This window comes from Protomyctophum parallelum (genome assembly GCF_964188405.1).
Source record: "Protomyctophum parallelum genome assembly, chromosome: 1".
Taxonomy (NCBI): domain Eukaryota; kingdom Metazoa; phylum Chordata; class Actinopteri; order Myctophiformes; family Myctophidae; genus Protomyctophum; species Protomyctophum parallelum.
The window spans coordinates 6,506,339-6,531,725 of NC_139697.1; the positions used below are offsets into that span (position 1 = coordinate 6,506,339).

General features: G+C 42.2%; 4 protein-coding genes across 4 annotated transcripts in view; 1 reads left to right on the top strand and 3 right to left on the bottom strand.

The window, feature by feature from the left end:
• The window catches only part of LOC310870665 (uncharacterized protein), a 256,024-nt gene that overhangs the window by 229,599 nt on the left and 1,038 nt on the right, over positions 1–25,387 (bottom strand). The window contains exons 3-8 of the mRNA XM_083781934.1: positions 23,923–23,966; positions 22,727–23,092; positions 21,374–21,464; positions 20,763–20,941; positions 20,547–20,594; positions 19,888–20,058 (exon numbers count right to left, since the gene is read on the bottom strand). Of these exons, the coding sequence (XP_083638060.1) occupies positions 19,973–20,058; positions 20,547–20,594; positions 20,763–20,941; positions 21,374–21,464; positions 22,727–23,092; positions 23,923–23,966 (814 nt within the window). The 3' untranslated portion in view covers positions 19,888–19,972. The remainder of the gene's footprint in view (positions 1–19,887; positions 20,059–20,546; positions 20,595–20,762; positions 20,942–21,373; positions 21,465–22,726; positions 23,093–23,922; positions 23,967–25,387) is intronic.
• Positions 1–25,387, bottom strand: part of LOC310870622 (uncharacterized protein) — a 441,780-nt gene that overhangs the window by 201,540 nt on the left and 214,853 nt on the right. The gene's annotated exons all lie outside the window — the stretch shown is intronic.
• LOC310867364 (small ribosomal subunit protein uS13) lies at positions 816–5,813 on the bottom strand. Its single transcript, XM_083777369.1, has 6 exons — positions 5,718–5,813; positions 5,099–5,197; positions 4,267–4,353; positions 3,183–3,284; positions 2,201–2,292; positions 816–942 (listed from the first exon to the last, which is right to left on the bottom strand). Exons 1-6 carry the CDS (start codon positions 5,718–5,720, stop codon positions 867–869), a joined length of 459 nt encoding a protein of 152 aa, XP_083633495.1. The 5' UTR covers positions 5,721–5,813; the 3' UTR covers positions 816–866.
• vps52 (VPS52 subunit of GARP complex) lies at positions 6,073–18,023 on the top strand. Its single transcript, XM_083777354.1, has 20 exons — positions 6,073–6,173; positions 6,746–6,827; positions 7,474–7,526; positions 7,672–7,747; positions 8,935–9,002; positions 9,327–9,502; positions 9,596–9,746; positions 10,284–10,384; positions 10,840–10,972; positions 11,770–11,825; positions 11,986–12,121; positions 12,343–12,498; positions 12,917–13,035; positions 13,515–13,638; positions 13,940–14,035; positions 14,847–14,954; positions 15,160–15,225; positions 15,940–16,051; positions 17,495–17,613; positions 17,706–18,023. The coding sequence occupies exons 1-20, from the start codon at positions 6,075–6,077 to the stop codon at positions 17,850–17,852; spliced, it is 2,178 nt and encodes a 725-aa protein (XP_083633480.1). The 5' UTR covers positions 6,073–6,074; the 3' UTR covers positions 17,853–18,023.

The following is a 25,387-nucleotide window of genomic DNA, read 5'->3' on the forward strand; positions in this document are numbered from 1 at the left end:
TTAGACACCAACAGTCCAACATGCGGAAACAATGGTCGGACTACCACTCAAACTGCTCCCTTGTAACCAATGTCAACATTGAGGCCTCATTTTCACATTCCTTAGGTAACCTGGCTTCTGCTCTTTCAGGTCTTATCGGATACTTTCTGCAAAGCTTATATTAGGGTTTCCTACTTGTAACTTGATATACATTAAAGATGCAATATTTTGCTTGAAATTTGCACTTAAGTGTGAATATTTGTGGTAGAAACTAATCAGCACAATAAAGTACAAAACACATCAAGCATTGTATCGTCGTAATCTTTGAAGTATTTACACCATTCAATTTGCATGGCTAGATCTGATGGCATACCAACATTTAACAGGCTTACGTTGGATCATTTGTGTTCCCTGATAGTTATGGTTTTAAGACGGCAAAGATGGTGAATGACCATGGTCAGGATGGTATTGTGAAAAAAAAGGTATTGTAAATTATTTTTGCCTCGACACTAATGAAATCACAGCCAGATGTATCAGTAACCTACATTACGAAAAGCAAGTTACAGTAAAACAAAGGTCAGTTGTCCACTGTCCAATCAATTCGTTTGTCCATAGGCATCTACATGTTAACTTGTTATTCCAACTTGAAGGGTTGAAGACACATACTGTGGTCATTACGACTTGTACCTCTAAAAGAAGTGCTACTCCTACACTTGTCACTTTGGTCAGACAGACAAATGAGCTATGCATTTGGCAAATTATTTTAAATTGTTTGTGGCAATGGAATTTCCATTTCAACCATATTCAGATATGGAATGAAAACCAGCAGACATGCATGTTGTGGACTGTGGTGATTTATTGACACAAAAAGAGGACAAGGAGAGGCTTTACTTCTTCTTGGACACACCGACTGTGCGACCACGACGGCCGGTTGTCTTGGTATGCTGACCACGCACACGTAGACTAGAAGAGAAGACATTGAGTAGAAAAGAGAATAGACAGTTAAACAACAGTCCGTCGTGGTGATGAAAATAGAGATGAGTTGACCCTTTACATATAGCAATTAACTGCAGTAGTTGCCACCAAAATGCAATACTCAATCATGGATAAATCAGTTTTTTCACGATTGGGCAACATGTTAACCGACAGCTTACATTGTTGCTGGTTAATTACAATACAGTTGCAACTTAAATAAATAAAGACAATATGACACATCTATGGTGTCAGCTTTGTTTTTTTTGTTTTTTTGACCTTTATACAGGTACAATCTCGTTGAGATACAAGATCTCCAACTAGGGTAGCAGAAGTGCAAAAAGTTAGTTACAAGTTAAAACTAAAAGGAAAAAGTAAAAAACATGTTCCCTTGTGGATCTGGAGTTGTTCAAAGATCAGCTTTGACGACCATTTCATATTCAAGAATATTTGAATATGAATACAACCCAGTTATTCAATTAGCTCCCCCTGCTCCTGACCTAGGGCCGATTCATACTCTTATTTTAGAGCTGAATAAAAGTCGGTTCGGCTCTGTAGAGCCTACAATGTGTCGTCATTTGAGGTTCGGGGGGGGGGGGGGGGGCGACTGAAAATGTCTGACGAGCCGAAATCATTTCGGCACTACAGCGCCGAAACAGCGGTAAAATAGGAGTATGAATCAGCCCCTACACTGTTAAAAACAGACCAATGTCGCCCTTTTAATTATTTTTCTCTCTGTACACTATATTCCAGTTACACCTTGAGTGGACAACTCTATTCAGCCTCAACTGCACTCCATGGGAAGCACATGTACACAAAATAAGCCACAACTTGCAGGCCAAGAATAGGAAATATGCATGTAAACAAATATTGAAGCACTGAGAAAACTGTTGCGCCTTTTTTTCTCTCTTCAAACTTAACTACGGTAGCGGTGGTCTCAAAAACATAAGGAAAACTTTGACTGGAAAAGACTCGCGAGTCTTTTCCAGTCAAAGTTTTCCTGTAAACAAATATTAAAATAAAATAGTAGCAGAGCAAGAGTGTTCCATCTCCCCTGACATTTATCCCCAGGATAGCTATAAGCATGCAGGGCAGGGAAGCTTTAAATAAATAAATTAGGAGAGCAAGTTTCCCCATCTCTCGACATTTCTCACCACCTCCCAGGATGCTTTTAAGCTAAAGGCATGCATGTGTAGTGTACCACACTAGTATTATGGTAGCAGTGGACAGCCCTAGAATAGAAGCTTACCCCCAGAAGTGCCTGAGGCCACGGTGAGCTCTGATCTTCTTCAGCCTCTCCAGATCTTCTCTCAGCTTGTTGTCCAGACCGTTGGCAAGGACCTAAAGGCACAAGACAACATCAGTTGACATACAATGCTCTATTCACCAGTTAACGGTAGGGATGCACCGATCCGATACTCGTATCGGAGATCGGCGCCGATCCAGGCTAAAATTCTAGATCGGGTATCGGATCGGTGGCCGATCCATTATCCGATCCGATAATTATGTGTAATTACAGTATGAAAACAACTCTACCTCCTCTGTGACACAGCAGTGTAGTATTGACAGTATAACATGTGGAATGCAGCCAGGCTAGCCTGCGCACACATTAACCTGGTCTAATTGTTGCAGTTATTTAATAAATAATTCAGTGCATTTATATCTGTGTTTGTTACATTTTGTTTTACAAAGTTGGGAAAGTAATGTTTAAGTCAGGCCTTGATGTTGCCTTACACAAAATAATGATTACAGACTCCACACAGTGAGGCATACAGCTTAATAGGTTATTACGTTTCTTTGTGGGGGGTATCGGATCGGTACTCTGTATCGGCAGATACTGGACCCCCATGTATCGAAATCGGTATCGAATGCCAAAAAGCCGGATCGGTGCATCCCTAGTTAACGGTCATGAATAACGCTTATGGCGTTTATGGCTTATGGTTTAAACAGCATGACTATACATCCCGTCTACAGAGGACGACCCCAGTTTTTACCATTGCAGCCATACAAGAACGCATGCCGTTATAATTCTGTAAAGATATTCCCAAAAGTGGCACTTCTTATATTAAGATCCTGTAGAGTGTAGAATGAATGCAGAACTTTCTGTCAGAGGGAAATTGTGAATGCGCCGCAAACAGATTAACAGGCACTGCCACCAATGTGCAATTATAACGGATGAGTTATTGCTATAGGTGGTCATTAGGTTATAGATGACTAAGAGAATACTGTACCTGGCTGTATTTGCCATCCTTAACGTCCTTCTGCCTGTTGAGGAACCAGTCTGGGATTTTGTACTGACGAGGATTCTGCATGATGGTCACCACCCTCTCAACCTAAAGAGAAATGGCACACAAAAATACAATTCCCATTAGTGTCATGCTTTAACTAGGAATGTTTTCTCCCGATCCGATCATTTGATTATCTGCCGATACAGATTTTTATAGAACACTTATGCCATATCAAAATATCCAAAATCAGACAATATCCAATCTAATATCAGTAAGACGCCTGAGGCCCTAAAAGGTGAGGTCGCATGCATGCATCCGCATGGGCGAGCGCTGGCGCTTTGGCATGGGGGGTAAGATGTTAATTTTCGGGCCCGTTAAGAACTCTAGTTTGACGGCTGCACTAATAACTTTGGGACAGGCATCAGTCAAAGGGAGACATCGTAGAGAAAGGATGGATGGGAAAGGATCAACATATGGAATGATGCCGGCCTCCTTGAGGTTCCTAAATGCAAAACCTGGGGCAACAGGGCCTTCGTTCTGTGGCCGCCACTTCCTACCTTCAAATCTGCACTGAATTCCCAAGCTGATGTGTTTTTAAACTTGTCATATGTACCGTTTCATTGGTTTTACTCTTTAATAGTTTTCTAATAAAGTTGTCCATTTTCTTGTTCCCCCCTGGCCCCCACACATAAAGCATCTTTGAGTTTCATGAAAAGCCTGTCCCAGATATTATTATTATTGTCAGAACAGGTCAGCTCCATATATGGAGATCTAAGGGTTTGAGGTCAGATGTAGAGTTGCTGGCCAATATTGGCCAGGGATCTCCATATATGGGCTTAATGGTCACATTTACTATGTCACAATGACCTGGGCACCATATACTTGGTGCCTACTTGGGTCAACTCCTTTACCCACTCAACCAAAAAAAAGATGATCAACAAGCTGCACAACAGGTTGTGGACTTGCAGATCATCAGTTTGCATGAGAATAGAGAACAGGGAATGCAGATGAGGGGGAACATGGTGCTGTACAATTAATAACTCAGATCCACATTACTCTGCCCTAGCATAGGTCCAGCCATGCTCACCTCATCCTCCGTCAACTCTCCAGCCCTCTTGGTGAGGTCGATGTCGGCCTTTCTCAGGACAACATGGGCGTAACGTCTGCCAACACCCTGAGGAAACACAAAAGACAGTTGGGTTTACAGTACAGTATAATATAATGCCACTAGTCAACAACAAGGACTGCTACTTCAGTCAGACTAGCCATGGTTCACATGACGCTCGTACTTCACAAGTGTCATGGCTTAACTTCCGCCTGTTTTACGCGATCGCTACATTGTAAACGTGTACATAAACATTCAGATTCCAAATATAAAGTACTCACCACATGTGCCACGGGTGTTAGGACAGCGTTTACAGACTAATAGGCGAGTGCGCTCCCGGTGTGCAACTGTGAATTTCTCAAAACGAACCCCGTTCGAGAAAAGTAGGATAAAAATGTTTATTAAACAACGCGGGATGCAGCAATGCTAATCGCTGTACCAGCAAATTTCTAACACCCGTGGCACATGTGGCGAGGACTTTATATTTGAAATCGAAATGTTTATATACACATTTGGACTGTAAATGTAGCTTTTGCGTAAAACAGGCTGCGATTGATGATAATCATGACAGTCATGTTTCAGGGCTACAGTCAGACATACTTCAGCATCTTACATACAAGGATGCATTTCATACACATGCAAGCGAAGACAGACATGATCAAAAAGTTTTACAATACACAAAAGTTCCAGCAATACACCTTCTGAGAGCAATGAGCAACAACTGACTTTCAAGACACATCCTGGATAACGTCGCTATATAAATGCATTATTTGCCATTTTTTAATAGTATATTTAAAGAGACTAATGAGCTCACCTTAATGGCAGTGATGGCGAAGGCAATCTTCCTCCTACCATCGATGTTCGTGTTCAAAACACGAAGAATGTGCTGGAACTTCTCAGGAATGACCAGAGACTGTAAGGAGTACATGTCGTGCAATTAGGCTTTCATCTATGCATTCAGTCAGCACTGTAAAGCTTCACAACAAGAAGCAAACAGTAAAGTTAGCACCAGCGGCTAGTAAGCTAGCTTTCAGTTTAACATACCGTTAGTTGCCTGGAGACAGTGGGCACTGGCCGGCATTAACGGCGACACAGTATGATAAAACATACGCGCAAAAAAATCAAGTTTGCGACAAAAACAAGCGTTAACTCAACGCTCATTAAACACAGAAATGTTGGCTGCTGTGTATCGTCCCAGACAGTGCATGTCGGTGTGTGTCACCCGCGGGCTAATGCCCACTTCTCAAACATTTACAGAAAATCGTTTAATACGAGCGATTGTGAAATGGATATTACACAGATTTAGTCACCGTGTCATCCACACAACTCGGTCAGACAGCATTACGGCGATAAGTATGACAAACGAGCACATTATAATACAAGATGAACGTGGATTTGTAAAGCATTTTTGTTAGAGTGAATTCTGCACTCACCATCTTGGAAGCAGGTTCCGTGCGAAGAGGAAGTGAAGGAATTCTCGCGATGGTTTGAGACTTCAGAACGGAAGTGTGTACGTCGCACTGAACTCGTCCCACTAAAACATTTTCCAAAAAATTAAACAAAAAATTAAAATGTACTTGGATTTATATAAAATGTATATTTAGTTATATTTTAAATGTTTTATACAATTATTGAATGTATATATTACATTACAAACGCGTGTGCATGTCCTAGTGTCCTGTTAATTCAACACGGAACATTTATTGTACCCATCGCCTGGCCCAGGGGGAACGATGGGCAGGATCTGTAGTTTAGTTCTTGACGTTGGTGTTTTCTAGTGTTTTGCAGCGATGGCGGCGGAGGGAGCTGTCATCGGAGTTGTGTCCTCCTCGGATGTAAACACAGCTGTCAACCCGACTGAAAACGCCATGGCATATTTGCAAGACGAGGTAACGTTTTCTAAGTATATATATTATTCACGTTTGTGCTGGTCCATTAAGTGCACCAGCCAGGCCACCAGCCTGTCCAGCACAGCATCATTCACCGAGGATGCAGTCTACTCTACAATTGTATTGCCCAGTGATTAGCTAGGCTGTAAATGACGCTAGAACTACTGAACTAACTAGTTCGTGTAACTGCCTTCAGTTTAGGTTCCAAATAAAATATAGTGTTTTTAAATTGTGTGTTTCCAATTCTGTAGCTCGGAGCTACAGAATGAGCGTAGGGACTAGGGAGAGGGCACATATGGGGCTAGGGTGTAGTGTAGTCTCTAACTTAGCTTTGGTTGCTATATTGGCATTATGAAAGAATTGTATTTCAATTCCTGGTCGTGCATTTTACAGACTTGATTGTTGGAAGGATCAATACAGTTATCTTATATTTATGTTATCTTTGTCTGAAGGGTAAGAATAAATTTTTATACCCATGTCCATGAAGATTATATTATAAATAAGCCCATTATAGATAAATTATACAGATAGACAATCTTTTCACAATTATCTGTGTGTCATTGTGTTTACAGAAGGTTGACGGTGAGATCCCTGATCTAAACCTGGGTGATCTGGACATCACCACCGATGAGTTCATCTTGGATGAAGTAGACAGTAAGGCAAAGATTTATGCTGCATATTTTTTTAGAGGAATTGAATAAAATAGAACAGGAAGGATATGAAGTGACCATCACTATAGATCTAAACAAAGAGTCAAGTCTGGACATTAACCCATTCTGACCGGGCACCCATTTTGGTGTCGGCATCATGTTATGCTTTAGCTATTGAAAAATAGCAGATCTACAAGCTCATATCGCGCCACCGAGTGGCGCGATACGAGCTTGTAGGTCTGCTATTTTTGAAAAATCGAAGGGCGACTCAAGGACTGTCTAAAGCGGACAAGAAGCGAAGACCGTACGGGCGACGCCATGTTGCTCACATGGTGCTCCATGGAAGGAAAGAAACATGCGCAGTTGCAGACCAAGGAAGCTGAACGCGGAAGTGTTGGCTGCATAAAGCCCTTGGGGCAACTGACATTTTTAGAATCTGATCTCAGGTCAGAATGGGTCAATCAGACCAGTGTGTGTCCAGTGGAAACCTCGTATGAATCTGATCTCAGGTCAGAATGGGTTAACACCAAGTAGGCCTACAGCAGAGCAGATATATATGTTTTAGCATGTTAATCTCTGGATAAGCAACAAATATATTTGGTTCATGATGGATGCCATGCATTTCGCTTTGTCTCCCTCCTCTCCCCCAGTTCACATTCAGGCCAACCTTGAAGATGACCTGGTTAAGGAGGCCCTCAAAACAGTAAGATCCAAGATTACATGATTAATGAGCAAATAAAGGCTATTACAGGTTGTTATCCGCTATTACTGTTTATGAACATTATTATTATTCAAATGATCTTACTGCCAGAGCCATTGACTACATTGTTTCTCTGATGATCTTTCAGGGTGTCGACTTGAGACAGTACTCTAAACAAGTGGAGGCAGAACTCCAGAGGATTGAACAAGCCTCCATCAAAGATTGTATCCATAAACTTCCAATAGAGTAGTTACACTGATGCTTAGATTAAACGGTGAATTCTTACATAAACGTTGGGTGTATGTAGCCAGTCCAGCTGGGGGCCTGGTCGAGGTATCCAGTCGAACACTTCAAGTGGCTATATCTTCTAGACTTCTAGGGTGGACGAGATCACGGATCGTGAGGCTAAGATGAGTGATCTATATCGTACGTCTGCGATAACTGATCTGTCGTCTTAGGTAGTCCTCCTTATGTAGTCGATGTGTGACATCATGCCGTGACGTCACACTGCTGTCTGTTGTCGCGGCAACCTTGGGTGTTACAAAAAGAAAGTCAGTGGGCCCAGGCCGTAGCGTAACGGTCTGGGCACCGGACTGGTAATCCAGTCGCAGTGTGCCGCGGGTTCGACTCCCGGACCCGACACGGCCTTTACTGCATGTCATCCCCCCATCTCTCTCCCGTTTCCTGTCAGCCTACTGTCTGTCCCTTCAAAAATCAATAAAAGGCGTAAGCCGCAAAAAAATATCTTTAAAAAAAAAGAAAAAGAAAGTCAGTGGCTGGTATAGAGGGTATGCGCAATGACATCATCATCATACCTGGAAGTTATGCGGGAATACCTACTGTGTGGAGAAAAACGACTTTCTGGCCTTGACAGCCCATACATCCAAACAGAAAAGTTCTATTTGATTGCATTAAATTACTTTAACCCATTCTGACCTGAGATCAGATTCATACGAGTTTTCCACTGGACACACACTGGTCTGATGAACCCATTCTGACCTGAGATCAGATTCTAAAAATGTCAGTTCTTCGATTTTTCAAAAAATAGCAGACCTACAAGCTCGTATCGCGCCACTCGGTGGCGCGATATGAGCTTGTAGATCTGCAATTTTTCAATAGCTAAAGCATAACATGATGCCAACACCAAAATGGGTGCCCGGTCAGAATGTGTTAAACAACATTAAATTCACTTAATCACTCACTTTGCCACTCAATCTGCCATTCACTTTATCCATGTGCATACCCTCTATAGTGGTTTGTTAAAATGTTGCCCTTGAAATACATTTGTTTGGGAGCTATAACTCAGTGTGCAGATATTTTACTTGTCCTTGTTAAAGCTTGTAACCATTTAAACCCTGTATACTTCATTGAAGTCCACCAAGGGTTCTGATCCCTAACCTGCCTGTGTCAGATATCAAGGAGAGCCAAAATATTGCCTTACTGCACAATCAGATCACTGCTTGTGACTCCATACTGGAGGTAAGAGAGGTTATTTCTATTCACTAGAAAGAAAGTATTGATTTTGTATGTAAAACTGATAACTTTGATCTAATAGGCAATTACTTTAATTGAGTCTTCTTTTATTGGCACTATATCCATCTTGAGGCAGCCATCATCTCCTTTTGCTCCTGTTAAGATCTTAACCAGACAACCATCAGTTCACCATTGATGGGTACAAACAAAACAAGGGACTTCTTAGAGTGTTCATAAAGCTGGCAGTGGTACTTGCTGATGGTGTTCTTGGACTAAACTCACTGAGGTGGTTTTATCTTGTCTGCTACTCTTCCCTCCTCCAATCTCCAGCGTATGGAAGGGATGCTGAGTGGATTTCAGAGTGACCTCTCGTCCATCAGCAGTGAGATCCAGACACTGCAGCAACAATCTGTCAGTATGAACGTCAGGCTTAAGAACAGACAGGCTGTGCGCAGTCACCTCAGCCAACTGGTCGATGAGCTGGTGGTCCCCGGAAACATGATCTCGTAAGTGAAAAGCATGTGGATGGTTGAGTACGATGGTATTGGTTGGCATGTTCATGCATGTGTTTTATCTGTTTCCTCTCCTCTTTTCTCCAGGGTCATCCTGGACAGTCCTGTGACAGAGCAGGAGTTTTTGGAGCAGCTCCATGAGCTCAACAACAAGATCAACTTTGCCAAAGAGCTCAGCTTCAGGGAGACACTGGCCTGTTCCGACATACAGGACATAGTGGACCGGCTCAAAATCAAGGTAAGCAATGAGCATGTTGATCAGAGGAGAGTTGATTATATAAGGGTAGGAAACTTCCTTCCACCCCCCACAGAGACTCTTGTTTGATTCTTGGCAGTATTGCCTCTGGCTTGGCCAGGTGCTCCATTGAAAAAGTGTGTGTGTGTGTGTGTGTGTGTGTTAGTGAGTAGAGGCAACTGGCAAGGGATTTCTTCATTGGTGAAAAGAAGCGCCTGGGTACTCTACTACAGTATGTGTATTGGGGGAAACGCATGATAGTAATCTAGTACACCCTCCCTCCCGAGACCAACAGTAAGTGTTGGTCTCTATGTCTGTGTTGGCAGACATGTGGACCACAGTGTGCACTTGGGGAATTGGCAATGACTGCATTGGGAAGAAATGGGGAAAAACAAATTAATTCAAAAGAAAATATGATGTGTATATATGTGATTAACAGTAGGTGAACAACCCATGACAATTGTACGTACATCACCAATAATATTGAGTTTATATTTATTAACTTATTAATATACTAAAATATTTTGTTCATCATTCCAGGCAGTGTCTAAGATCCGAGAGTTCATCCTTCAAAAGACCTACTCATTCAGAAAACCCATGACCAACTACCAGATCCCACAAAACACACTGCTCAAATACAGGCAAGTTGAAACTTATCATGTCACTTATACATCTGTTTAACCCATTCTGAACGGGCACCCATTTTGGTGTCAGCATCATGTTATGCTTTAGCTATTTAAAAATAGCAGATCTACAAGCTCATATCGCGCCACCGAGTGGCGCGATACGAGCTTGTAGGTCTGCTATTTTTTTAAAATCGAAGAACGACTGACATTTTTTTAGAATCTGATCTCAGGTCAGAATGGGTTCATCAGACCAGTGTGTGTCCAGTGGAAAACCTCGTATGAATCTGATCTCAGGTCAGAATGGGTTAAGACTGCAAGTGCATTTGTCATCGACATTGATTGGATCTCGATGGATGTTTGCAGACAATAGAAATGTTACTAAAGAGACATCGGCATCTGTGTAGGAACATGCCACACAACGCTTGTTTCATCTGTATCCACATACTGTCCATTATCTCGTTATACCCTAGATTCTTCTACCAGTTCCTCTTGGCCAATGAAAGGACAGTTGCCAAGGAGATCAGAGATGAATATGTTGACACCATGAGTAAGATCTACTATAGCTACTTCAAGTCATATAGTGGCCGGCTGCTCAAAGTACAGGTCAGTGGATACACACTGGAAACGGAAAGTTGTTTTTAACTACATACGTATACAATAAATATTGCACTGCACTGAATTTTGTTTTTACTTGGGCAGCACAGTGTATCACATTTCTCCATAATTGCATTTCCATCATATAAAGATGACAGACTTACTGTACACATATTCACAGAGAGCACAGTATGTCATCTGCTCAGAGGAAGGTTGAGGTTGAAACGTGTCAAGCGTTCTCAATAAATAAGAAAGTGTATAATTATGAGCCAGTCTTGCATCCTTAATTTTTTATAGTCTTGCATCCGTTTATATTATTTATAGCTGAGCACCCCTAAACAAAAGGGCATCCAGAGGAATCTCACTTGCTTTGTTTTCCTTACTAGCGTAATATTCAAGTTTATCATATAATAATAATACATTGCATTAGTTTCTCGATATTGTGCAGCCCTAAAAAAATAATGTGATCATTCTATGGCGTTGGCATGGAATAAGGTAATTCCACTTCTGCGCACACTCTTATGTTGCGTTCACACAGGCAGATGAAACGATGCAGTCTACCATTCATTGTCAATGGAAGTCAGCAACGTGAAGCTACGAAGCAGCTATGACGCGTGAAGCTGCTGCAAATTAAGAAATTATGCTGTGATGCGTTTTTGCATCAGTTTCATCTGCTCGTCTGAACGCACCATAACTGCGCCCTGTAAGAGTAAAAAGCAAGTACAAAATACATGTCTTTATTTTTTATAAAATCATTAATTCCTGTTATAAATGACCGATTTGTGTGTGTACGTGTCTGTTGACAGTATGAGGAGGTGGCAGACAAAGATGACTTGATGGGAGTGGAGGACACAGCCAAGAAAGATATCCTTTAGAGAGAGAGCGGGGGAGAGAGAGAGTTCATGCAACATTTTACACACATTCACCTATTTGTGTTTCTAAAATTAATCTATAAAGATTTCAACTTGAATCATGAAGTTGGCATGCCTGTCAAGAGTTGTTAGGTTCCTTCATGGCTGTGCAGGTTTTTTCTCCAAGCCGTCTCTGAAAAGCAGGAACACCATCTTCACCCTTGGCCAGAGGGGGACAGTACTGAGCCCTGCTGAACTGGAGGGACCCATCCTCATACCACACACGGCACAGAGAGGAGACAGCAGGGTGAGAGCATGCACACATACACACACAAGCTGTTTCCAGACCTGAGCAGACAGGCTATAAGTCTGAAAAGACGCCAACAGACAGCTGGAAAACGGTCGCGCCTGTCTGCTCAGGTCTGGAAACACTGACACACTGCATCGCGTTTGTTTGCTTGAAAATCACGTATTTTGTGTTTTGTGCAACAAAGAAGTCTGCATAATGTAATACGCGTGCTCCTGCAGTACCCCTATGAGACGCTGTTTCGGAGCCAGCACTACGCCCTGCTGGACAACGGCTGCAGGGAGTTCCTCTTCCTATCTGACTTCTTCATGGTGGCTGGAAACTCCGCCCTCGATCTCTTCAACAGCATCATGGGAAAGACACTCAGCATGTTCCTGGTATGATCCCCTTTACTTCACCTGGGGAAGCTGTTTATTTTATTTGTTTTTATTCAGTTGAAAGATCGCTCTTTGACAGGCCTTATCAATAAGCAGAGTAAATGAAAAACCTATGTGAAACATGCATCTCATGTGATGCAGTGCAAACATACTCAAATCAATTGACATTGACTGACTCTCAGAGGGTCGTGACTCGTGACTCGTAATATAGGGTTACATAGTGACAGAAAAAGATGTTCCACATGAAACTGAAAGGTTGCTTCATATACAGTTTATAGTAGTCTAAACGTATGCTTTTGCACACCTGCGTGTATAGCTTTATGTAGGAGGAGACCCTGGTTCCCTGCACGTGTCTCCTTCACTTGAGATTAAAATGCTTTTTATGTACTCCCTTTCCCCCTCCCCCTGCTCCCTGTAGAAGAGTATGTCCACCTACGTGTCTGACTGCTATGACAGCATTGCTGTCTTCCTGTGTATCCACATCATCCTGAGGTTCAAAGCCATCACCGCCAAGAGGAACATCCCCGCTCTGGACAAGTCAGTGACAACACATTTAACTTTAATCCACTGTTTTAGGACCAGTGTTTTTTTCTAAGCTGAAAACACCAGGGTGCTCCTCTGGCAGCGTTAACAGATGCCCGAGTTGAAAATATTTTATAGCTCTCAGTAGGTAGAGGAAAGCACCTTAGTTGCGTGCACGGCCAGCGCAACACCAAGCTGCTGGGGTTTCCAAAAATGTGGTGCTCCCAATATAAACAATGAAAAACGTGTGCTTCGCTCAGGAAAAGATCATCTTGGTGGACACGGGGCTTCAAACTCTTATCATGCATACATCTGTAGTACCAGTTAGTGGGAGGGAGGGAGCTGTCAATTCTGTTGCATTTTGCTTTGCTTTATCTCTTATATTTCTGTGTGTGTGTACGTGCGTGCGTGCGGGGTGTGGGTGTGTGTGTGTGTGTGTGTGTGTGTGTGTGTGTGTGTGTGTGTGTGTGTGTGTGTGCGTGTGCGTGTGCCAGGTACTGGGAGGCAGTGCTGGAGCTGCTGTGGCCGAGATTCGAGCTCATTCTGGAATTGAACATCCAGAGCATCAGAAACACAGACCCTCAGAAACTAGGAGTACTGGACACACGACCACACTATGTATGCTTACACACACACACACACACACACACACACACACACACACACACACACTCACACACACACACACACACTCACACACTCACACACTTGTGGAGCAGCAGAGAGTAGGTCTCACTATGTATGGAAACACAGTGGATGTTGTAAACTTTGTACCTTATTCCCTTCTTAAATAGTCTACATCTACATCATACACAAGTTGATGGCGGTGTTCAGATTAGAGCTGCAACTATTTTCACTAGTTTCTGAACTATATATGAAACTTGCCCAAAATAGATGAACTGTTGCATCCCTATTCCAGATCACACGTCGGTATGCAGAGTTCTCTTCAACTATAGTCAGCATCAACCAGACCTTCCCCAACGAGAGGACACACACGCTGCTGGGACAGCTACAGGTACAGTACAGAGTGTGGGAATCACAAGGAACATACTGTACAGTATGCTACAGGGGTGGCAGTGGCTCAGGGGTAGAGTGGCTGGTAGAACAGCCAGATGGGAACCGCAAGGTTCCCAGTTAGATCCCGGACGGGCTCCCTAGTGTCGAAGTGTCCTTGAGCAAGACGCTGAACCCCTGATAATCCTAATTGCTCCCGATGTGCCTTGCATGGTTTCCTCCACCATTGGTGTGTGAATGGGTGAATGTAATCCACAATCTATGTAAAGTGCTTTGGTTAACCCATTCTGACCTGAGATCAGATTCATACGAGGTTTCCGCTGGACACACACTGGTCTGATTAACCCCATTCTGACCTGAGATCAGATTCTAGAAATGTCAGTCGTTCTTCGATTTTTCAAAAAATACAAGCTCGTATCGCGCCACTCGGTGGCGCGATATGAGCTTGTAGATCTGCTATTTTTCAATAGCTAAAGCATAACATGATGCTGACACCAAAATGGGTTCCCGTTCAGAATGGGTTAAAAGCACTATATAAATGCACCATATACCATTTAGGGTTCTTACATTTAAATTTAAAATACATTTTAAATTGCAATTTCCAGGTCCTGTAAAAATGTAATTGGCAAGGTTTTGGGACAGTCAAGTCATGCAAATCTGGCTCAAGTTACATCCGCTCTGCATCAAAGCAATGTATATACATTTGACTTTACTGTTGGTTTCTTGTAATGTCAGTGATCCAATAATGAATACTTATTCTGTTGCTGCTGCTGCTGTCCACTCTCTATAATGTTACAATGTTCATTTTCTAGATTGAGGTGGAGAACTTTGTCCTGAAGATGGCAGCAGAGTTTCCCTCCAGGAGAGACCAGCTCATCTTCCTTATAAACAATTATGACATGTTGCTCAGTGTGCTCATGGTGAGGGACAAAAACTACATGGTCGAAAGTCACCTACCTTAATCAGTTGCCCCAATGTCTTTGCATTTTGTTTCTCCAATTAATTAACAAAACTTTATTATCATTATACATTTCCTGTCTATTTGTTCGTAGCGTTTTGCATTTTTTTTTCTTTCATCTAATAACTATTTTCTCCTACTGTGCGTGTGTTCGTTCATTTGTCCAGGAGAGGGCAGCAGATGACAGCAAAGAGGTAGAGGGATTCCAGCAGCTGCTCCTGGCCCGGACACAGGTGAACTAGCAGATAGGAATCATGGGGCATATCATACTGTAGCTGTAGTTGTCTTGTGACTCATATGTATACTACATTACTACAAGTTCACTAGCAAAAAAAAATAATCTTTGTGACCAAAAGCCTCATCAGAGCCTCTTTATAGAGCACCGAAGTCCTGACGTAACTCGCTCATCCCGACGATTCCCCTGGTTCGCGGAAGTAATTTCTCTATGGAGAATAACATGGGGTGATCTTAATATCGTCTACTATAAGCGTTGTGGTCCAAAAATAAACAAGCTGTCTCTGCGTTATTGTCAGGGAGGTGTCTCTGTATCGTTTGCAACAGTCAGTCACTCATATATGATACAGTCTGCTTCTAGCGAAAATCTAACTAATTCAGCAGCAGTAACATTAGCGTTTTCTCTCAGTCAGTTGATTCTTCATATCCATATGAGTGAAGCGGCCGGGGTGATTTATTTTTCAAACACAGTTGTTATATGAGGCGATCTCAAATCGCCTCAATGGGGATTTCAATGCAACTAAACAAATACATGAACCTGGGGACTGACGCCCTCTACTGAAAGTGACGTCAGACTTCGGTGCTCCATTAAAACGTAATTAACGTAATAATTAACGTAATTGAAGTTTGAGTTTTTTGTATGGTTTTCACAAAAGCAAATGATCTTACCCAGTGTCCCAGCATAATTTCATCTTCTCTCCTCTCCTATCCAGGAGTTCATTGAAGAGATCCTGTCTCCTCCTTTTGGAGGGATGATTGCCTTTGTAAAGGAGGCGGAGGCACTGATGGAGAAAGGGCAGCTGGACAAGCTGAAGAATGATGAGGGTGAGGATGCTCAGATAGGCCTAGTCTTAAGAATGATGAGGGTGAGGGAGGATGCTCAGATAGGCCTAGTGTTAAACTAGAAATATACTCTGATGCGGGCCTTAACCCATTCTGACCTGAGATCAGATTCATACGAGGTTTCCGCCGGACACACACTGGTCTGATGAACCCATTCTGACCTGAGATCAGATTCTAAAAATGTCAGTCGCTCTTCGATTTTTCAAAAATAGCAGACCTACAAGCTCGTATCGCGCCACTCGGTGGCGCGATATGAGCTTGTAGATCTGCTATTTTTAAATAGCTAAAGCATAACATGATGCTGACACCAAAATGGGTGCCCGGTCAGAATGGGTTTAAAGAACAGATGTACAAGTTCACACGCTTGTGACTTGTTGAGCACGTACATCTGCTATTTTCAGAACAGGACAGCGTGGGCAACTAACAAAGCAAAACAATTGCAATGGGTTAGACTAGAGACAGGCTGAGGCTACTGTACATTTACAGTGGATAGATTCCCATGAGGCGTGTTGTTACAGAGCCAGCTGACACTGTTGTGGCTAGAATCATTGGCTATTTGGGGAATTAGCTCACAGTGAGCCCTCAGGGATGGCTCAATTTCTGTGCTCGAGGGCACGTTGACAGGACACATTGCCTGTCTGTGGTTGGAGACTGAACATAGGAAAACATCATACCCACCTTAATATTGTAGTGCAGAATTAAAGCTAAACACTTGCCCTGTCACAACAGTGTAGGCAAATCTAAAGTAGGTGTAGTTGTCAGTGTATCGTCCTGTATATGCATAACTGATTCAAGAGAATTTCATAACATCTGGCATAAACATCTACTTATTTGATTGTGGTGGTCAAGGTTATTGTACACTCACACATTACTTTACTTTGGCATAAAAATACACTTAATGCCTTTTATTAAATTTCATCAAAGTCTTCACTAGATATAATTTGAGTGAGGACAGACATGGATGTAAATAGAAGCTGTACAGTAGCTGTACAAGTACAATGCAGCATTTCATAATTTTGTGTGTAGAAAGAAACTACTTTATTATACATGTTCTTTTGACTATGCTTATTGAAGTGTAATGTAGAGTGAGAGCTGGTGTTCGAGACGGTGCCAGGAAGCAGACATGTGGTCGTATGGACAGAGATATGAAATGAAAGCGAGAGGGAATAAAGCTTTAATGGACAGTCAGCAAACTGACTTACTATGAAACAAAACTTACCATGATCAGTGCATCAGAATGAAACCCTCTCAGTTGTTCTTCCCTTGTTGTGGTAATGCTTCACTCCACACCTTCAGAGCATAATGGATCGTCTCTTTCTTAATTATCTTTCTACTGTACTTCTTGCTGTCTCCCTTTCTTGTCCTCTTTGTCTCTTTCTGCCTCTCACTCTATTGCAATCTTTGCCTACTTCTCCCTCTCTCCAGCTCGCATCACCCAGTTGGTTCGTGGTTTCTCCAGCACATGGAAACAGTCTGTTGAGGCCATGAGTCAGGATGTCATGAGGTCATTCACCAACTTCAAAAATGGCACCAGCATCATACAGGTAATGAGCTGTGCCATCTACTGTATATTATGTGTGTGGGTTTCGTGTTTAATTCGAATATAAACGGAGACTCCCAACTCTTCCTCCCCCAGGGTGCCTTGACCCAGCTGATCCAGTATTACCATGGCTTCCATAAGGTCCTCAACCAGTCCACTTTCCGCAGCCTGGCCGTCCGCTCTGAGCTCATCAATCTACACCACCTCATGGTGGAGGTCAAGAAACACAAGCCCAACTTCTAAACATACTGTTTAGAAGTACTGTTACTGTTGAGACCTAAAGTAATAAATGCAACAGAAAGTTCAGAGGTTCGGTGTCTGTGACATAGACAGCCATCAGTGCCCTGTTCCTGTCCTGCATTTTTGAGAAAGACATTTCAGTAACAGATCATAGAAAGACCCAAGAATTTGGGCCAAGAGTGTATTTGGTTAATACCAAAAGATTATTGGTTCAGTCTCTCAACTGCATTTTGAATACTTCTTGATCAACACACTGACTGAACCTTACGTTGCCTTGTTCGTTTGTTGCAAAACACTTTAGGTAAGTACATCTAAATACCAGAACTGTAACATTGTGCTCCAACAGCATAGCACAACCCTAACTAGCAACGAGCCTTTTCAACACCGGAATGTTGATTCATGTGATTGTTAAATAACTGCCTGTCTCACCATTACCCCAATACTTTTTATTGCTGACGGGGCTAATTGAACAGAGAGCCCACTCACAGGGAAATAACAGAAGCCAAGCTTCTTATCCACAACTTACCTGTATTATTACTTATTGCATTATCCAACAATAATCAGATTCCCCGCAATGTCAGGTTCTTTGTATACACAGTGACAGTTCTATAAAACTTTCAGAACCTAGATCCAAAACTTTGTCCCAACTCTTCATTCCCCCTCCAACCTGAAGAGCAGTGTCATAATGGATACATAATGGATATTATGGACTCAACCATTTAATACTAGTAAATATTTACCTCTAGCATACATGGAGGACATCTGTAACTGTATTGTTCTGTGTTAATTGAACAATACTGATAGCCTAACTGGCTTAACCCATTCTGACCGGGCACCCATTTTGGTGTTGGCATCATGTTATGCTTTAGCTATTGAAAAATAGCAGATCTACAAGCTCATATCGCGCCACCGAGTGGCGCGATACGAGCTTGTAGGTCTGCTATTTTTGAAAAATCGAAGAACGACTGACATTTTTAGAATCTGATCTCAGGTCAGAATGGGTTCATCAGACCAGTGTGTGTCCGGCGGAAACCTCGTATGAATCTGATCTCAGGTCAGAATGGGTTAAGAATCAGAGCAATATCATCTCCATACAATATGTACTACAGTATTAACAACCAACTGGAATGAACACTGGTGAAGTACAAATTAACTGATCTACTCTTGGTAAACACTGTTAAATTTGCTGTGGCTCCCGACTCATGTGTGTCTTATTTTATTTTATTGTTTTGTGTATAATTGCTCTGTATATGAAGACATTCCAGAATGAACCAACAGACGGAACAGAAAATGACCACCATCCGCCCATTTGTATAATTTGCTGTTTTTAATCTAAAATGTACATTTCAGAAGAAAGTGATGAAAATAAACACTAATAAATATCTGTATCCTTCATTTTTAATTATACATTTGACATCGTAAGTATTCACAATGTTAATAGCTTTTGAAACACAGTGTGTACAGTATATATATTTTAAGCGAACCTTTTTAACTCAAATCTTGCTTCTTATACCAAGTACACACACACACACACACACATTTGCTGTATGTATACAACACACACTGATCAAGTTAAACATTTCCCCCAAATAGATTAACACTTTTGAAAATACCGTATGTCATTAAACACAAATTGACAGCACACAAATCACACCCATTACAGACAAATAAAACCACAGATGTCTTTGATGCAGATGGCCTCCAATAACTCCACTTATGTGACCATAAGTCACTAATATCACTAATGTGAAGCAAAGCAAAGTTACCATGTTTACCCAGGGTAACTGGACTAAGCTCAAGAACTTGTTTACAGCCAGGCCCTGCTCATAAAACATTTCATGGTAGGGGTTCAATGCCTTGCTCAAGGGCACTTCAGCGGTGGTCATTTTAACGTGCCGGTCCGGGGATACGAACTAGCGACCTTCCGATATCAAGACCGCTCCGCAAACCGTTAGGCCACCGCTGCCTCTATAACATCCTATAACAACCTCTCTAACAAATAACTAAGTCATGTTAACTACAATGTTGCAGATGGTGCTATAAAGTGAGAACAGGACTGAAGGCCCACAGCACAGGTCACTTGATGAATTCAAAACTTTGCATGCATGCTTGATGAAGACACTTTACCAGAGATGTAGCACGAGGGGGCTGACACTGAAGCCTAACACAAGAAGCAGCCAGGAGGAGCAACTGCTTTTCGGTGCATCACCTGAACATGGTATAGTACGAGAGAGAAACATTCATAAATCACTCTACTACAGTAGCTATGTAAAATGCTGTACATTATTAAGTAATTATCCATTGGAAGATGAAGAATGGAAGTGGAGAGAGAGAAGTCCTGTTATCATTGTTCCTTTATTTAGGCGTGAGTATTAATGTCTGTTCTAGCATTGGGGTGCATGTTTTTTGGTCCGACTTACTAAACAGTCCGACTACCCCAAACCCTAACCACACACAGAAGCCACAGGTGAGTCTTAAGCGACCACGTATTTGTCTTAACCAGCCATGCATGTCTGGAGCCATGGTTGAGTTTTAACTGGCCATGCATGGGTCTTAACCGGCCATGCATGTCGGGGCCATGGGTCATGGGTGATTCATAACCGGCCACGCATGGACTGTTGCATGTCGGACTGTTAGTACGCCTGATCAACGTATGTGCCCCCTGGTATTGTACATACCAGCTGACAGACTTCTTACCTATTGGATACATTGAATGTCGCTCCTCATGAACAGCAGTGCCTCTCTCTGTGGAACAAGATACATACATATTACATACATGATTGAATATTATGTAAAACGTAATTCAAAATCATGAAATGACACTTTAGGGCTAACGAGACAGTGTAGTAAATTAGGACCCCTGTCTCTACATTGTAAGATAAGATGTAAATAAATATTGTTATGTATTCGTACCGTGCAAAGTGAGCTGTACGGTGCTAATACTCAGGCCGTCTTCATTCAACACCTTGTACGTTCCCTCGTCCTCCCACCTCAGTCTCCTCACGGTCAGCCATTCTCTGTCTGAGTCCTTCTCCACACGCACAGTGTTCCTGTCCCCCCTCTTCCACAGGTCTGACCAGCTACTGCTGTTCCTGTGCACGGGGGTTGCCGATTTTGTGTTTCATTTATATACTGTATGATCTAATTTCCAATGGGAACACTACTACTTCTAATGACGATAATTTGATTTGTTTTCATTATTTGTATAGCACCTTTTAACCCATTCTGACCGGGCACCCATTTTGGTGTTGGCATCATGTTATGCTTTAGCTATTGAAAAATAGCAGATCTACAAGCTCATATCGCGCCACCGAGTGGCGCGATACGAGCTTGTAGGTCTGCTATTTTTGAAAAAAATCGAAGAACGACTGACATTTTTTGAATCTGATCTCAGGTCAGAATGGGTTCGTCAGACCAGCGTGTGTCCCGTGGAAACCTCGTATGAATCTGATCTCAGGTCAGAATGGGTTAAAACAATAGTTTGAGTGAGTGAGTGAGTGAGTGAGTGCAGCTAACCATCTCACCTGCCTTGGAAGACCACCCTGTGCGAGTGTGGGGTGCGTAGGTCCAGTAACATTTCCTGACCTGGACGACGGGACAGTCTAGACTTGTGGTCTGTAAAGAATGAAGGACAGAGTGGAAGAAGGAAGAGGTAATTAGGTGGAATGTTCCAACTTGATCCAGTAGTAGAAGACTGTGGTTCTACTAGGCAGCTCCCAGTGGCCAACAGTATCAGACAGTGGATGACTGTCGCTGCACAATGGTCAATCAGCTCCCTGGTTGCCCGTAGCAAACAATAGAAGACTGTGGTTACACAGGGCTGCCAATATCCAATGTTATATGAAACCTTCCCCTGAGATATCAAATTCATTCTTATTTTCCATGTATCATAAAATTATATAGGGAAAGGTACCAAAATCGTCACCTATCTACTGCAGTAACACCTTTGTTGGCCCTGAAAACACTGATTTCAGTAAACGAAAGCATACATTATACGTTATGGAGGTACACTGGTCATATAAATACTTGAACTTTAGAAGAACATAAAATGACAACATCAAGACATCAAATAAAACATTTGGCCCTTGAATCTTATATTAAAATTGTACCGGCCAGCTGGGGGGGCGGGCAGGCGGACCATGTTGTCAAGCTCATGTCACTATGACATTGTCATGTAGCAACGTCCTTTAATTATATATCTGTTTTGTTTATATCTTGTATGAAAAGTAGTAGTGCTCAAGTTTGAAGAGATATTTCAGTGTCAGCAGGTGCATAAAGGCTTAACCTCCCAGAAGAGGAGAGAAAGGTGTTCAATTATTTCAGTCTAACTAAGTTATCTTGGCCTTCTTCTTGTCTCTTTCTCTCTCCATCCCGCCCTCTCCTATTTTCTTCGTCCCTCTCTTTTTCTCTCTGAGAAGAGAAGAGAAGAGAAGAGAAGAGAAGAGAAGAGAAGAGAAGAGAAGAGAAGAGAAACTAACTGTAGGAGCCATTATGATGGTGCTATATTATTAGTTAGGTTGGCATATTATTTTTGAACACTTGGTGGCGGGCTTTAGATTTGACAGCACTGGGTGTGTATTTAGAGGTTCACTCAGGTGCACTATTAAATCAGATCAGATAGGACACAGGGAATGGTACGGGAGCACACCGTTTCTTACCAGCAGCAGCAGAGCAGAGACAGACAAACTTCCACAATAACTTCACTGGTATGTTCATTTCAACTGCTCACTTCTGCTCAATAAATACACCAAAACTGGACAAGACTGGACATCCATCTGTTATGTTTCTGTTAGTACTCTGCGTAGGATCACTCCCAGCATCTGTGAAGTAACATGCAAAATATACATTGGAAGGTGAAAGATTGCCGTTACACTAACCATGAACAGACAGCTTTACAGCTTGAATGAAAACCCTCTTCTTATTCATTCCCGCTCCCTCCACCACCACCATGAAGCTCTCGTACAGCCCTGTGTCTCTGAACTGCACGTCGCTCATGATAAGGGAACAATCCCCAGCATCCAGCTTGTCCTTCGGGATCTCCACACGTCCCGAAAACTCCTCTGCCTGCCATGTCTGCTCCCCCTTCTGTTCGAGCACGTAGTCATCAGGGGTCTGCCACTGGATGTGGCATGCTGGCAGCGAGGCGTCGCCCAGCTGTGACTTCCAACTGCAGGGAAGCACAGCCCGGCCCCCCACAGTGGAGTATACGTTTGCAGGAGTACAGGAGGACAGGGAAGAGGAGGCTGAAAATGTGTTGAAAGAGAAAAGTATTAATTTAACCCATTCTGACCTGAGATCAGATTCATACGAGGTTTCCGCCGGACACACACTGGTCTGATGAACCCATTCTGACCTGAGATCAGATTCTAAAAATGTCAGTCGCTCTTCGATTTTTTTTAAATAGCAGACCTACAAGCTCGTATCGCGCCACTCGGTGGCGCGATATGAGCTTGTAGATCTGCTATTTTTAAATAGCAGATCATAACATGATGCTGACACCAAAATGGGTGCCCGTTCAGAATGGGTTAATGGAAAACTGCTCTTATCACAGTTATGAATTTGTTATCAATTGTTTTTTGTTCATAACAAAAACAGTACAATTATGTAGTCTGGGATTATGATTGAATAAAGAAAACAAAAACAGGATACATACATAGTGTAAAATAAATAAGAAAAATAAAAACACCCACCCACACGCCTCCTATAGGACAAACGATAAAAGCATAAAACAAAACGAACGAAGCACGAAAAGCCTACCTGCATGTGCAAAGTTTTTACCAATGTGTAAAGATAACCTAAATCATACCCTTGATTGTATCTGCAATGCTAGACCATATATCTATATCACAGTTATTATATCAGAATTATATCACCTTGTCATATAAGTTAGTAAGGTTACATCATTTTAGGGGCAAAGCCTCATACTACAGACTATTATAGCCTAAAAATATATGCACCCACGCACACGCACACACACACACACACACACACACACACACACACACACACACACTCCCATGCTGCACAAACATTCACAGTTTCACACATAAGCTCGTAAAAACAATTTGCTCACCAACAAAACTGACAACCAAGGAACAATAGATATGTATGAAATACCTGAAAGAGAGATAACCACATGAAGATTAGCACAAGGAGGTTGTCAAGGCGAAATACATTTTTATAGAAAGAACTAAAGAAGTAGCCTATATATAATATGTCGCCCATATTCTTCGCCGTCAGAAAAGTGGTAATATCAATGCATCTTAAAGGTACATAGGTAAGCCTTACCCTATGTACCTTTAAGAAGCATAGGGTAAGTGTTAAATAACTTAAATTGCTTTATATTCTGACAGTACTAGTGTACTATTCTGACAGTATAGTAGTGTTTGTTCAGTAAGTGTCCCATCTCTCCAGTTCTTGATAAAAATAATTAAATGCATTTTTCAGTTGGGAATTGGGATACCAATTTTATCCAATCAGGAGAGAGTGAAATTGGAACTTGATAAAGAAATGAGCACACAAAATTGGAGCTGAAACAAATAAAATATAAGCTGGTAAATGGGTAGGCCAGGGTCCTACTTTCTCCTGATCGGCTGAGGATTCGCCACATACAATTGTATTTGCTTTAGCTGGTAACTTTAGTACTTAGTTAGCTTCCTGGAGATACTGGGAGAACTCTACTGAACTAGTAATTAAGGTCCATTTATGCTTATTGACTTATGTCTACATCTAAATATATCCAAAGTGCTACTACTCCTAGTAATGAGCAATGAATGGATGAGTTTATGTTCAGTCATTAACACCAAGCTGCTGGGGTTTCCAAAAATCCGGTGCTCCCATTATAAACAATGAAAAACGTGTGCTTCGCTCAGGAAAAGATCATCTTGGTGGACACGGGGCCTCAAACTCTTATCATGCATACATCTGTACCAGTTAGTGGGAGGGAGGGAGCTGTCAATTCTGTTGCATTTTGCTTTGCTTTATCTCTTATATTTCTGTGTGTGTGTGTGTGTGTGTGTGTGTGTGTGTGTGTGTGTGTGTGTGTGTGTGTGTGTGCGCGCGCGTGCGTGTGTGTGCGCGCGCAGCATGGGCGTCAGTTAAGTTTCGTTTCTCTTTCAGTTCTCCGCTTCATGGAAAGTGGAAAGTCACAACTTTGGAAAGGGGACGGACGATGGAGGCTAGGTGTGGAAAGCCTGCTGGTGACGTTAGTTATCCGCTTGTTTACGTTGGTCTCGCTCAAATGAAGAAATCGAAACATAAAGGCATGCAGCAAAGGCTTGAGCGTTGTTGTCTAGCCCTGAAACATGACTGTCATAATCATGACATGAAGAACGACCGTCATGTGAGCGTTGTCGTGCTTTGCCCTGCAGCGACGTGTGGCCGCAGGTCCACAGATTACAGAACAGAATTAATAAAAGCCTGCAGGTACCGAGGCTACCACAGAACTGATGGGTATTGGCAAAGGAGTCAACATATCGTATGTATTATTTAGTATTTATCCATCATGCAGAGCTATACATCGCTGTGGTAGGCTACCC

Excerpts from the sequence above, each read along its gene's own strand:
- LOC310867364 (XM_083777369.1), bottom strand. Across the intron at positions 3,285-4,266 it reads GAGAGTTGACGGAGGATGAG|GTTGAGAGGGTGGTGACCAT; the intron begins GTGAGCATGGCT and ends ATTTCTCTTTAG. Across the intron at positions 2,293-3,182 it reads AGGATGGCAAATACAGCCAG|GTCCTTGCCAACGGTCTGGA; the intron begins GTACAGTATTCT and ends TTGTGCCTTTAG.
- vps52 (XM_083777354.1), top strand. The coding sequence starts at position 6,075 with ATGGCGGCGGAGGGAGCTGTCATCGGAGTTGTGTCCTCCTCGGATGTA. Across the intron at positions 6,828-7,473 it reads CATCTTGGATGAAGTAGACA|TTCACATTCAGGCCAACCTT; the intron begins GTAAGGCAAAGA and ends CCTCTCCCCCAG. Across the intron at positions 17,614-17,705 it reads ATGGCACCAGCATCATACAG|GGTGCCTTGACCCAGCTGAT; the intron begins GTAATGAGCTGT and ends TTCCTCCCCCAG.